At 48.8% G+C, this 13,516-nt stretch overlaps 1 protein-coding gene across 1 annotated transcript in view; it reads left to right on the top strand.

The window, feature by feature from the left end:
- LOC104044465 (maltase-glucoamylase-like) overlaps positions 1–4,877 on the top strand; it is a 61,525-nt gene extending 56,648 nt beyond the window's left edge. Inside the window, exons 47-48 of the mRNA XM_064440299.1 lie at positions 329–499; positions 4,710–4,877. Coding sequence (XP_064296369.1) covers positions 329–499; positions 4,710–4,787 — 249 coding nt within the window. The 3' untranslated portion in view covers positions 4,788–4,877. The remainder of the gene's footprint in view (positions 1–328; positions 500–4,709) is intronic.
- The last annotated feature ends 8,639 nt before the right edge of the window (positions 4,878–13,516 follow it).

Genomic DNA, 13,516 nt, shown 5'->3' with positions numbered 1-13,516 from the left:
TACAGGAAAATAAGGAAATAAAAGATCGGAATTATGAATATCTGTCGTTTTAACTCTTTCTCACGCCGCGAAATGCACATCAGGGCGAGCGTGTTCGGCGCTGCGTTGGGAGCGGAGCGGCCTGCGAGGGGCCTGCGAAGGCGGAGGAACTGGGGAGAAATCAAAGCCTCCGACAGCTGGAAAATAAATAGCAACATAGAGTTGGTCTTTTGGTCTTTTAAATCCAAGAAAAGCAAAAAATGCGAGCTTCAAGCGGGCTGAAACAGCGTGTTCTGACGAAGCAACCGCCCAGGGGCAAAGCACCCATTTCCTTTTTCCTCTTATTCAGAGCGTTTTGGAGATACGAGTTTTGCACCGAGGCTACGCGGATCCAAGTGACCTGAGGTTCACGCGGGTGACGGTTTTGGGGGTGACCTCAAGCGTGGGGGAGGCGGCGGTGACGCAGGGCGGCCAGGCAACCCAGTCCCCCCACGCGGTGGCCTACGACAGCCAAAAGCAGGTGAGTTGAGGGGGTTGTGGTGAGATCCTGCCGTTGCAGGACGTTTCCTGCTCCGACGCGCGCGGGGATGCGCCTCCGGGCGCAGAAATCATTTCTGAAAGAGATTTCTTTAGTGCGGTAAAGGGGGATTTGGCAGCAATTGGTTGTTTTCCCGCGGAACGAAGGCGTTCCCGTCACAGGCCGGGGCGCGCGGCCCCCTGAGACCCCCCCGACCCCCGATTCGGTTGACGCTTAATTCAGTTTGACGCCCTTTGGCCGGAGCTCAGGGTTCGGAGGGGTCTCGTTTCGTTCCGCCCCTCAGCGGGAAGCCAGAAGATAACGCACCCACATACCAGAATCACAGAATCTCGCACAGAGTTATTGTATAAAGGGATAGGTAATAGAGAAATATGCTGCGCAAACACCATAGCGACAGAGCAGAGCATAAGGTAATGCGATGCCATATAATGCGATGCAATATATATGACATAATGCAATACATTATAATGCAATGCAATGCAATATAATGCAATGCAATGTAATATAATGCAATATAATGCAATATAATGCAATATAATGCAATATAATGCAATGCAATATAAGGCAATGCAATGTAATATAATGCAATATAATGCAATATAATGCAATATAATCCAATATAATACAATGCAATGCAATATAAGGCAATGCAATGTAATATAATGCAATGCAATGTAATATAATGCAATATAATGCAATATAATCCAATATAATACAATGCAATGCAATATAAGGCAATGCAATGTAATATAATGCAATGCAATGTAATATAATGCAATATAATGCAATATAATCCAATATAATACAATGCAATATAATATAATGCAATGCAATATAATGCAATGCAATATAATACAATGCAATATAATGCAATATAATCCAGTATAATACAATGCAATATAATACAATGCAATATAATATAATGCAATGCAATATAATGCAATGCAATATAATGCAATGCAATATAATGCAATGCAATATAATATAATGCAATATAATCCAGTATAATACAATGCAATATAATTCAATGCAATATAATATAATGCAATGCAATATAATGCAATGCAATATAATGCAATGCAATATAATATAATGCAATGCAATATAATGCAATGCAATATAATGCAATGCAATATAATATAATGCAATATAATGCAATGCAATATAATGCAATGCAATATAATATAATGCAATGCAATATAATGCAATGCAATATAATGCAATGCAATATAATATAATGCAATATAATGCAATGCAATATAATGCAATGCAATATAATATAATGCAATGCAATATAATGCAATGCAATATAATATAATGCAATATAATGCAATATAATGCAATGCAATATAATATAATGCAATATAATGCAATATAATGCAATGCAATATAATGCAATGCAATATAATACAATGCAATATAATGCAATGCAATATAATATAATGCAATATAATGCAATATAATGCAATGCAATATAATGCAATGCAATACAATATAATGCAATATAATGCAATATAATGCAATGCAATATAATGCAATGCAATATAATATAATGCAATATAATGCAATATAATGCAATGCAATATAATGCAATGCAATATAATGCAATGCAATATAATGCAATGCAATATAATGCAATGCAATATAATATAATGCAATATAATGCAATATAATGCAATGCAATATAATATAATGCAATATAATGCAATATAATGCAATGCAATATAATGCAATGCAATATAATGCAATGCAATATAATGCAATGCAATATAATGCAATGCAATATAATGCAATGCAATATAATGCAATGCAATATAATATAATGCAATATAATGCAATGCAATATAATATAATGCAATATAATGCAATATAATGCAATGCAATATAATATAATGCAATATAATGCAATGCAATATAATGCAATGCAATATAATATAATGCAATATAATGCAATGCAATATAATGCAATGCAATATAATATAATGCAATATAATGCAATATAATGCAATGCAATATAATGCAATGCAATATAATGCAATGCAATATAATGCAATGCAATATAATGCAATGCAATATAATATAATGCAATATAATGCAATATAATGCAATGCAATATAATACAATGCAATATAATGCAATGCAATATAATGCAATGCAATATAATGCAATGCAATATAATATAATGCAATATAATGCAATATAATGCAATGCAATATAATGCAATGCAATATAATATAATGCAATATAATGCAATATAATGCAATGCAATATAATGCAATGCAATATAATGCAATGCAATATAATGCAATGCAATATAATGCAATATAATGCAATGCAATATAATGCAATGCAATATAATATAATGCAATATAATGCAATATAATGCAATGCAATATAATACAATGCAATATAATGCAATGCAATATAATGCAATGCAATATAATGCAATGCAATATAATATAATGCAATATAATGCAATATAATGCAATGCAATATAATGCAATGCAATATAATGCAATGCAATATAATGCAATATAATGCAATATAATGCAATGCAATATAATGCAATGCAATATAATGCAATGCAATATAATGCAATGCAATATAATGCAATGCAATATAATGCAATGCAATATAATATAATGCAATATAATGCAATATAATGCAATGCAATATAATGCAATGCAATATAATATAATGCAATATAATGCAATATAATGCAATGCAATATAATGCAATGAAATATAATGCAATGCAATATAATATAATGCAATATAATGCAATATAATGCAATGCAATATAATGCAATGCAATATAATGCAATGCAATATAATGCAATATAATGCAATATAATGCAATGCAATATAATGCAATGCAATATAATGCAATGCAATATAATGCAATGCAATATAATGCAATGCAATATAATGCAATGCAATATAATATAATGCAATATAATGCAATGCAATATAATACAATGCAATATCATATAATGCAATATAATACAATGCAATATAATGCAATATAATGCAATGCAATATAATGCAATGCAATATAATGCAATGCAATATAATGCAATGCAATATAATATAATGCAATATAATGCAATGCAATATAATGCAATGCAATATAATGCAATGCAATATAATGCAATATAATGCAATATAATGCAATGCAATATAATGCAATGCAATATAATGCAATGCAATATAATGCAATGCAATATAATGCAATGCAATATAATATAATGCAATATAATGCAATGCAATATAATACAATGCAATATCATATAATGCAATATAATATAATGCAATATAATGCAATATAATGCAATGCAATATAATGCAATGCAATATAATGCAATGCAATATAATGCAATGCAATATAATATAATGCAATATAATGCAATATAATGCAATGCAATATAATGCAATGCAATATAATATAATGCAATATAATGCAATGCAATATAATACAATGCAATATCATATAATGCAATATAATACAATGCAATATAATATAATGCAATATAATATAATGCAATGCAATATAATACAATGCAATATAATATAATGCAATATAATATAATACAATGCAATATCATATAATGCAATATAATACAATGCAATATAATATAATGCAACATAACATAATGCAATATAATATAATGCAATATAATGCAATGCAATATCATATAATGCAATATAATGCAATGCAATATAATACAATGCAATATAATGCAATGCAATATAATGCAATATAATATAATATAATGCAATATAATGCAATATAATACAATGCAATATAATATAATACAATGCAATATAATGCAATGCAATATAATACAATGCAATATAATGCAATGCAATATAATGCAATATAATATAATATAATGCAATATAATGCAATATAATACAATGCAATATAATATAATATAATGCAATATAATGCAATATAATACAATGCAATATAATATAATATAATGCAATATAATATAATATAATGCAATATAATGCAATATAATACAGTGCAATACAATGCAATACAATATAATGTAAATTACTAAAAATATTAATCAAGAAGGCAAAGAGAAGCCACGTGAAATAAGAACGTGCCGCCTTCTCCGAGCTGCAGCAGCCCAAGGCACCTTCAGAGCAGAGTTACTCCTTGCGGGTTTTCCTGTTTTTCACAGGTCCTGGAAATCACCGGGCTGGAACTGGAGCTAGGCAGCGAGTACACGCTGCGGTGGGGCGCGCGCCCCCGCGGGTAACGCCGGCCGCCCTCCGCAGCCGTCGCCCCGTCGCGAGTCGTCTTCCCCTTCCGCCCCTGCCCCTTGGGCTGCTTAAAGCTGTCCTCGTGCAGCGGAGTCTGGTGGTTTGGGGCTGGGGAGCGGCCCTGCAGCGAGGGGCGTGGGGGTGCCGGTGGGGGGCAGCCTCCGGCCGCGGCAGCCGGGCGCGGTTCTGGGCCCCGACGCTGGAGGCCGTGAAGGTTCTCGAATGCCCCCAGAGGAGGGCGACAGAGCTGGGACGGGGCTGGAATTCGTGCCCCGTGAGGGGCTCTTGGGCTTGTCTCGGCCGCGTCGCTGCCTGCAGCTTCCCGAGGAGGGGGCGTGCAGAGGGAGGGGCTGCTCTCTTCTCCCTGGCATCCAGGGACAGGACGCCTGGGGGTGGTTCGGAGCTGCCCCAGGGGACCTTTAGACTGGACATTAGGAAGTATTTCTTTACCGAGAGGGAGGTCAAACGCTGGAACAGGCTTCCGGGAGAGGTGCTGGATGCCCCACGCCTGCTTGAACCCTTGGTCAGCCCTGAAGTGGTCACGCGGTTGCTCTAGATGGTCATTGTAGCTCCATTCTGACTGAAAAATAGTCCTTCCCCTTCCCTTTCCCTTTCCCCTTCCCCTTCCCCTTCCCCTTCCCCTTCCCCTTCCCCTTCCCCTTCCCCTTCCCCTTCCCCTTCCCCTTCCCCTTCCCCTTCCCCTTCCCCTTCCCCTTCCCCTTCCCCTTCCCCTTCCCCTTCCCCTTCCCCTTCCCCTTCCCCTTCCCCTTCCCCTTCCCCTTCCCCTTCCCCTTCCCCTTCCCCTTCCCTTCCCTTCCCTTCCCCTTCCCTTCCCCTTCCCTTCCCCTTCCCTTCCGTTTCCCCCTGCCTTGTGCAGGTACTTCTGACCTCACAAGCATCTCAATAGCTGATAGGGCAGGATCAGGCCCCTGGCTTGCACCCATGATTGTGATGTCACGTTTTTCTGTTTAGCCGATTGGTCGAGATCCGGCCCTTCACTTTTGCAGCTGCTTGTGATGTCACGTGTGAGTGAGTAGCTGATAGGCGGGAGTGGGTACCTGCCGTGTTTTGATGGGTGGGTCGATGGAGGGACGGAGGTTTGGGTGGGTGAACGGATGAACTGGAAGCTCGGGGTGATTGAGCAAAACCTGCAGCTCTCGTCCTCCAGGTCTGGCCCGCTCCTGAATTTCAAACCTGGGAAAATGCTAAAAAAGAGTGTCTTTATGCCTCTCTGTCTCCTGGGCACACCAGGAGCGACCTACCGGGTCCCTCTGTGGATGTGAAAGAAAGGAGGCAAGCGAAACATTCCCACGCCCTGAACAGCTTCGTCATAAAAGCAGAAGCGTCTTTCCAAGCAAGGTTTTCTGTCAACGGTTTTGAAAACAGCGAATGGGGAGGGCGGTGGAAAAGGCAAAGGATGAAGGGTTCTGTTGATTGCCGGTGCTCCTCTGCAGTGGTCACTGGCAAAACACAGAGTTTGGGCTCTACCTGCCCCAGCCCCAGCTTCTAACCCTAGAAAAACACCATCTTCCCACACACAGTGGGTTGTGTCTCCTTGTACAAAGAGGAATTCACAGAATCCCAGAATCCCAGGTTAGAAGGGACCTCAGGGATCATCTAGTCCAACCTTTCTAGGAGGAGCCCAGCCTAGACAAGACGGCCCAGCACCCTGCCCAGACGGCTCTTGAAGGTGCCCAACGTGGCCGAGCCAACCTCTTCCCTGGGGAGATTATTCCAGTGGTGACTGTCCTCACTGTGGAAAATTTCCCTCTCGTGTCCAATCGGAATCTCCCCAAGAGCAACTTGTGTCCATCCCCCCATGTCCTCTCCATGGGACTCCGTGTAAAAAGGGAGTCTCCATCGCCTTTGTAGCTGCCCCTTAAGTACTGGTACACGGGGATGAGATCCCCTCTGAGCCTCCTTTTCTCAAGGCTGAACAAACCCAGCTCTCCCAGCCCATCCTCGTATGGCAGCTTCCCAGTCCTCTGACCATCCTGGTGGCCCCTTCTCTGGACCCCTTCCAGCCTGGCCACATCTTTTCTGTACAGCGGGGACCAGAACTGCACACAGTGCTCCAGGTGTGGCCTGGCCAGCGCTGAGTAGAGCGGGATAATGACTTTTTTATCTCCGCTGGTGATGCCCTTTTCGATGCAACCCAGCACCCTGTTGGCCTTCTTGGCCTCAGCAGCCACTGTTCGCTCACGTTGAGGTTCCTGCCCACCAGGACAGAATTCAGCCCCATTGACCAGGCCTGACTGACACCCCGCCCATCCAGGGGGGAGGCGATGTGCTCCTGTGCTGGGGCAGGCTGGCTGCTCTTCCTCGGGAGTAAACGCTCGAGGAAGTGTGGTTTGTTGTGTGAAGGGGACCCATCATCATGGTCCTCCCACCCATGTTTCTCTTCCGAAGGCATCAGCCCTCTACAAATGCAAGCCAGAAGATTGATGGTTGGACTTGATGATCCAAGAGGTCTTTTCCAACCTTAATGATTCTGTGATTCTACATCAACCGTACAGACACTAGATGTATTTATTGGGCCTGGACAACCAACACAGGCAAGCCAGAGGGGCAAGAGGCTGATCTGGGCATGCGTCCTCCTCCCTGAACCCTTGTCCTTCCATCGGACCACAGAGTCTAGAGATTAAAGCCCAAGGTTCAGCGGTCCTCCAAAGGAGGCTGAATTTCAGACGCGAATAAGAACCAGGTGTGACGGGAACAGCCACACCTACACCAGGGCTCTGTGTTTGCTCTACCACATAACTGTCAGCCTCGCCAGAGCCCAGCAACACAATGGACACTCACCTGCTAAGGCTCCAACCAATATACGGCTGGGACTGAGGCCTCTTGGCAGCCCTCTCCTCCCCTTGCATGCCTGTTTCACAGGTGCGCCAACACTGGGGCTCTTCCGCTTTATCTCCAAACGCTCCATCTCGTCAGAGCGCAGGATCAGACCTCCACCACATAAATGTTTTGACAGGTACATTAATAGCAGAAATAGAGGCAAGGAGAATCTCCATCCTCTATGGGACGCGGAGCGGAACGTCGCCACTGAGGAGGAGGAAAAGGCTGAGGGACTTAATGTCGCTTTGCCTCAGCCTTTAACCATCAGGCCAGTTATCCCCAGGGTATTCACCCCCTGAGCTGGAAGGCAGGGACGGAGAGCGGAACAACCCCCCCATGATGCAGGAGGAAGCAGATTATGACCTGCTGCTCCACCTGGACACTCACAAGTCTATGGGGCCAGACAAGGATCCACCCGAGAGTGCTGAAGGAGCTGGTGGAGGAGGTCGCCGGGCCGCTCTGCATCGTTTACCAGCAGTCCTGGTTAACAGGGGAGGTCCCAGACGATTGGAGGCTTGCCAATGTGACATGCATCTACAAGAAGGACTGGAAGGAGGATCTGGGGAATTACAGGCCTGTCAGCCTGACCTTGGTACCAGGGAAGGTCATGAAGTGGTTCATCTTGAGTGAGCTCACCAGGCAAGTGCAGGACAGCCAGGGATCGGGCCCAGCCAGCGTGGCTTCATGGGAGGCAGGTCCTGCCCGACCAACCTGATCTCCTATGACAGGGTCACCTGCCCAGTGGATGAGGGAAAGGATGTGGATGTTGTCTGCCTGGACTTCAGCAAAGCCTTTGGCAGTGTCTGCCACACCATCCTCCTGGAGGTGGTGGCTCATGGCTTGGACGGGTCAACTCTTCATTGGTTAAAAACTAGCTGGCTGGCCAAGACCAGAGAGCTGTGGTGAGCGGAGCTAAATCCAGCTGGTGGCCGGTCATGGGTGCGTTCCCCGGGGCTCAGTTGAGGCCAGTCTTGTTTAATGCCTTTATCAATGGCGTGGACGAGGGGATTGAGGGCACCCTCAGTAGTTTGCAGGTGAGACCAAGCTGGCCAGGAGTGTTGATCTGCTGGAGGGCAGGAAGGCTCTGCAGGGGCACCTGGACAGGCTGGATCGATTGGGTTAGCTCAGCTGGGTGAGGTTTAACAAGGCCCAGTGCTGGGTCCTGCCCTTGGGTCACACCAACCCCAGGCAGCGCCCCAGGCCTGGGGCAGAGGGGCTGGGAAGTGCCCGGCGGGGAAGGCCCTGGGGGTGCTGGCTGACAGCCGGCTGGGCATGAGCCAGCAGTGCCCGGGTGGCCAAGGAGGCCACCAGCCCCCGGGCTTGTGTCAGCCCTGGTGTGGCCAGCAGGGGCCGGGCAGGGATGGGGCCCCTGTGCTCGGCCCTGGGGAGGCCCCACCTCGAATGCTGGGCTCAGGTTTGGGCCCCTCGGGACAAGAAGGGCCTTGAGGGGCTGGAGCGTGTCCAGAGAAGGGCAGCGGGGCTGGGACAGGGTCTGGAGCACAAGTGTGCTGGGGGGCGGCTGAGGGGGCTGGGGGGGTTTAGCCTGGAGAAGGGGGGGCTGAGGGGAGCCCTTCTCGCTCTCTGCAGCTGCCTGAGAGGGGCTGGAGTGGGGGGGGGGGGGGGTCGGTCTCTGCTCCCAAGTAACTGGTGATGGGGTGAGGGGAAACAGCCTCAAGCTGCATCAGGGTAGGTTTAGTCTGGAGATTAGGACCAATGTCTTCCCTGCCGGAGCGGTCAGGCCCTGGCACAGGCTGCCCAGAGAGATGGGGGAGTCGCCATCCCTGGGGGGGTTCAACAAACATGTAGACGTGGCACTTCAGGACGAGGTTTTGGAGGCCTGGGGGTGTCAGTTTGACGGTCGGACTTGATGATGCTCGAGGTCTTTTCCAACCTCAGTGGTTCTACGATTCTATGATCCATCCATCTACCCCTACAAAGCCCATTCCCCAGCCTCAGAGCCCTACAGCCCATCCCTACAGCCCCCAGCAACCCCAAAGCCTACCCTGATCTCAGTCCCACGGGTGCCATATGCCCACCCTCATCGTAAGAAATGTCTTCCTTGTTTCCAACCTAAACGTCCCCTTGTGTTCTAGCCCCACAACTCCCGTATATCATACGCACAGCCCTCAAGAATGCCAGATCCCTTCTTCACGTACCCCTTAACCCCACAGTCCCCCCTTGGCCAGCCCCACCGCCATATCCCTACAAAGCCCCATGTGCTCCTCCCACGGCCCTCGCTATACCCGTACTGCGCCCTTCACTCCTGCAGTGCCTGGCAAACCCACACTTTGCCCCACATTGCCCCATTTTCTCAGTGCCCCCTCACTGCTCTCCCAGAGACCCCAGCCGTCCAAGCTTCCCCCCACATATTCCCTGACCCCCCCCATGCGGTGGGTCTCGCGGCACCCCCTGCACCCCCTGGACGCCACTGCCCTCACATCAAGGACCGGGACGACCCCGGGCGAGGAGGCAGAACGACAGCGCGGGCTGTTGGGCGGCTCTCTCAGCAAAGGACCTCTTCTGCTCTGGGGACTCTCTTCCCACCTTCCTCCTCAGCCGGCGAGGAGCTCAGCGGCGGCGGGGCGAGCCCCGTGGCGCAGCGCTAGATCGGGGCAGGCAAAGCGGTTCCTCGCACCCGGGAAGCCCGGGGGTGAGCAGAGGGACCCGCCAGGAGCCGGCCGCTCTCGCGAGCGAGGCTGACGCGCAGCTGACGCGGCGTGGGGAGATGTAAACGGCCCCTAGGGAGCGTGAGCAAACAGGGCGTGGCGCGCCGGAAGGGCGTGGCGCGTCGGAAGGGCGTGGTGCGTCGGAAGGGCGTGGCGTGCCGGAAGGGCGTGGCAGTATGCACAGGCAGAGCGAGCAGGAGGGGCGCTGCAGCCCGCTTGTAGGTCCACAGCTCAGGCGAGTGCTTCGGCCTCGGGTGGGATGGTGGGCACTCGCCTCAGAGCTGAAACCACTGTTCGTGCAGTGAAAGCCCCCGAGATGTCAGGCGCGCCCGCCCAGGCGGGTCTGGTAAGGAAGGACCCACCCGTACGGGCGGCGGGTTGCGGCAAATGCCCAAACCCCTCTCCTGACGATAAGGTAAGTACCCGCGCGAGGTGTGCGCAGGCTGACGGCCTGTCCCGTCAGGCGGCCCAACTGCAGGAACCGGTGAAGAGGCTGCGCAGCGTTAGAGGGCTGAGGCAGAGATAGGCAGGTGGCTTCAGAATCACGTTCCCGTGGCCAACACCCACGAGAATGAGGCACCGCGGACCCCGGTGCCTCACAGGAGCAGGATTCCCCATCAGCCCGCACCCTCCACCATCACAATCAGAAACAGATAGGCAGCCTTAGCGACCGAGGACGCCCACGAGCAAGGTCTGCAAAGTCCCCCGCAAGGGGAAGCCGCACCAGCAACACGCCGTGGCCATCGTAAAATGAAACGACGAGCGCTCGCGGTGGGTGGCTCTCGGTTGAAGGGTACTGAGGCACCCATCTGCCGGCCGGACAGGGAGTCACGAGAGGTACGATGCCTCCCAGGAGCCAAGGTCCGAGACACGGCCGAGAGGGTGCCACGATCATCAGGAAAGCAGACTGCTATCCGCTATCACTATTTCATGGAGGCACGAACGACACCGAGAGCCGCCACCTGGGTAAAATCAAGGAAGGCTTTGGAGCCCTGGGGGGAGCAAGTGAAAAACATTGGCGCCCAAGTGATCTTCTCTCCCATTTTGCCAGTTTGAGGGAAGGGAGCAGCCAGAAACAGGCGCATAATGTATATCAGCTCCTGGCTCCGTGGCCGGTGCCACCGTGAGGGGTTTGGCTTTTATGACAATGGGGTGTTCTTCAATGAGTACAACACGCTAGGGAGGGATGGAATCCATCCGTCTAAAATGGGTAAGGGAATCTTCAGCAGCAGGCTGGCTAACTTGGTGAGGCGGGCTCTAAACTGAAGGGCTTGGGGGGTGGGATCCGTGGTGGGAATGTTCACACCAGCACATCCAACGGGGGAGTAAGTCAGGCCAAGCAGTGCGGTGACAAAGGTTCCTTAGCCGTCTCCCAAGAGGTGAAACAGAACAGGAATCACCTCACGTGTATGTGCACAAATGCACGCAGCCTGGGTAACAAACAGGAGGAGCTGGAGCTCCGTGCCCCCTCAGACGGGTACGACATCCTAGGAGTAACTGAAACACGGTGGGACACCTCAAACGACTGGGGCATCGCATTGCATGGTTACAAGCCCTTTCGTAAGGACAGGCAGGGTAGAAGAGGTGGAGGGGTTGCACTCTACATCAAGGAACACCTTGAATGTATCAAAGTCAACTATGGTGATTGCGACCCCTCTATCAAATGCCTCTGGGTTAAAGTCAGAGGGGTCGTCTCCAAGCAGGACCTCACAGTGGGCATCTGCTATCGACCTCCTAACCACGGTGACGAAGCCCACGAAGAGATATTTGGGGCACTAAAGCAAGCTTCTGGCCAACAGAACCTGGTCCAGATGGGTGACTTCAACTCCCCAGACACCTGCTGGAAGAACAATACGGCAGCCAACCGTTGGAGTAATCTCCCCAGGGACGGGGTTGACTTGGCCACGTTGGACACCTCCAAGGGTCGGCTGGGCAGGGTGCTGGGCCGTCATGTTTAGACTCTGCTCTTCCTAGAAAGGTTGGACTAGATGACCCCTGAGGTCCCTTCCCACCTGGGATTCTGGGATTCTGTGATCCTCACCCTTCCTGTGCCTGCCTCCATTGTTTCCCCGGCCGCTTTCAAAGGCAAATAAGGACCAGCTATAACTGGAACGCTGTGGGATTACGCCTCACGCAGGGCAGCAGCGCACACGCACGCGCTCACACAAGCACGCTCGGTGGGACGGAGCGTGGGAACGCGCATCTTTCCAGGAGACCCTCGAGGCCAAGGCACAACGTCCAGCTTTATTCGGAAGGACTGGAGGCAGGTTGGGAGGCACGGGGATCTGCACAGGGGGAAGGAGCAGCCAAAGCAAGGCCGGCTGAACATGCCCCGCGTTGCCTCCTGGGGACGCTGAGGCGGGCAGCGAGGAATCAGGCAGGGCCCAAGGGAAAGGAAGGCCTTAGCTAAACAGAGCAAAACCTTGAGGGGATTCTTCTTCTCCTTCATCTCGTTAATCCATCCAGAATCCGCTTCCAGATCCGCAGCTGAGGGAAGCAGCAGCAGCAGCATCGGAAGGGGCTTTTCCTCAGTCTTGGCCCTCTAAGGGAGACAAATGCGTGGATCAGAGGAGGGAGGAGGGGCGAGGGGCAAGCCTGTTCAGATTCTCTCTGTCCAGAACATCCTCTCAACACAGCTTCAAACAAAAGGTTTCTTTGCTTCCTTTCTTCTTTTAGAAATGGAAGTGGAAAAACAGTCCAACCGGGTCATTATTTGGTAAAGAAAACACACTCCCAGGCTTCTGAGAGTGGCCTAAAGGAAGTACAATACTTACCGCTTCTCTTCATCAGGGAGTGGAAGAAGAAAAAGATGAGGCCATTGATGGTGAAGAATGATCCCCCAACAACGACCTCTCGAATCCAGCTCAATTTATGGCCTGGGAAGGAATCACCAGTGACTTTACCATGACGCAACCTTCCCCCCAGCAGAGACGGCGACTCCCACGGTGAGCAAGCCCAGCAATGGCTAAGCACACCTTAGAGGGAAGGAGGTGAACTTCCCTCCACCGCTGCAAACCCCCTCCACGGTAATCATGGGAATGGGCACGGGAGTCGAGGGATGGCCGGGCCGCGACAAAGGAGTGGCAGGCGGATGGATGGGCCTACAAATAAGATGGTGAGCTGCGTTGGCCACCTACCACCTACTCCAAATGAGCTGTAGCGGTCCCTGGGAGGTGGTTAGAGGTTAGCTCTTGGGATTCTATGGTGCGTAGCCCCAC

This window comes from Phalacrocorax carbo, unplaced genomic scaffold, assembly GCF_963921805.1.
Source record: "Phalacrocorax carbo unplaced genomic scaffold, bPhaCar2.1 SCAFFOLD_54, whole genome shotgun sequence".
Taxonomy (NCBI): domain Eukaryota; kingdom Metazoa; phylum Chordata; class Aves; order Suliformes; family Phalacrocoracidae; genus Phalacrocorax; species Phalacrocorax carbo.
The sequence above is the reverse complement of the archived record's forward strand: the minus strand, read 5'-3'. Positions and strand labels throughout refer to the sequence as shown.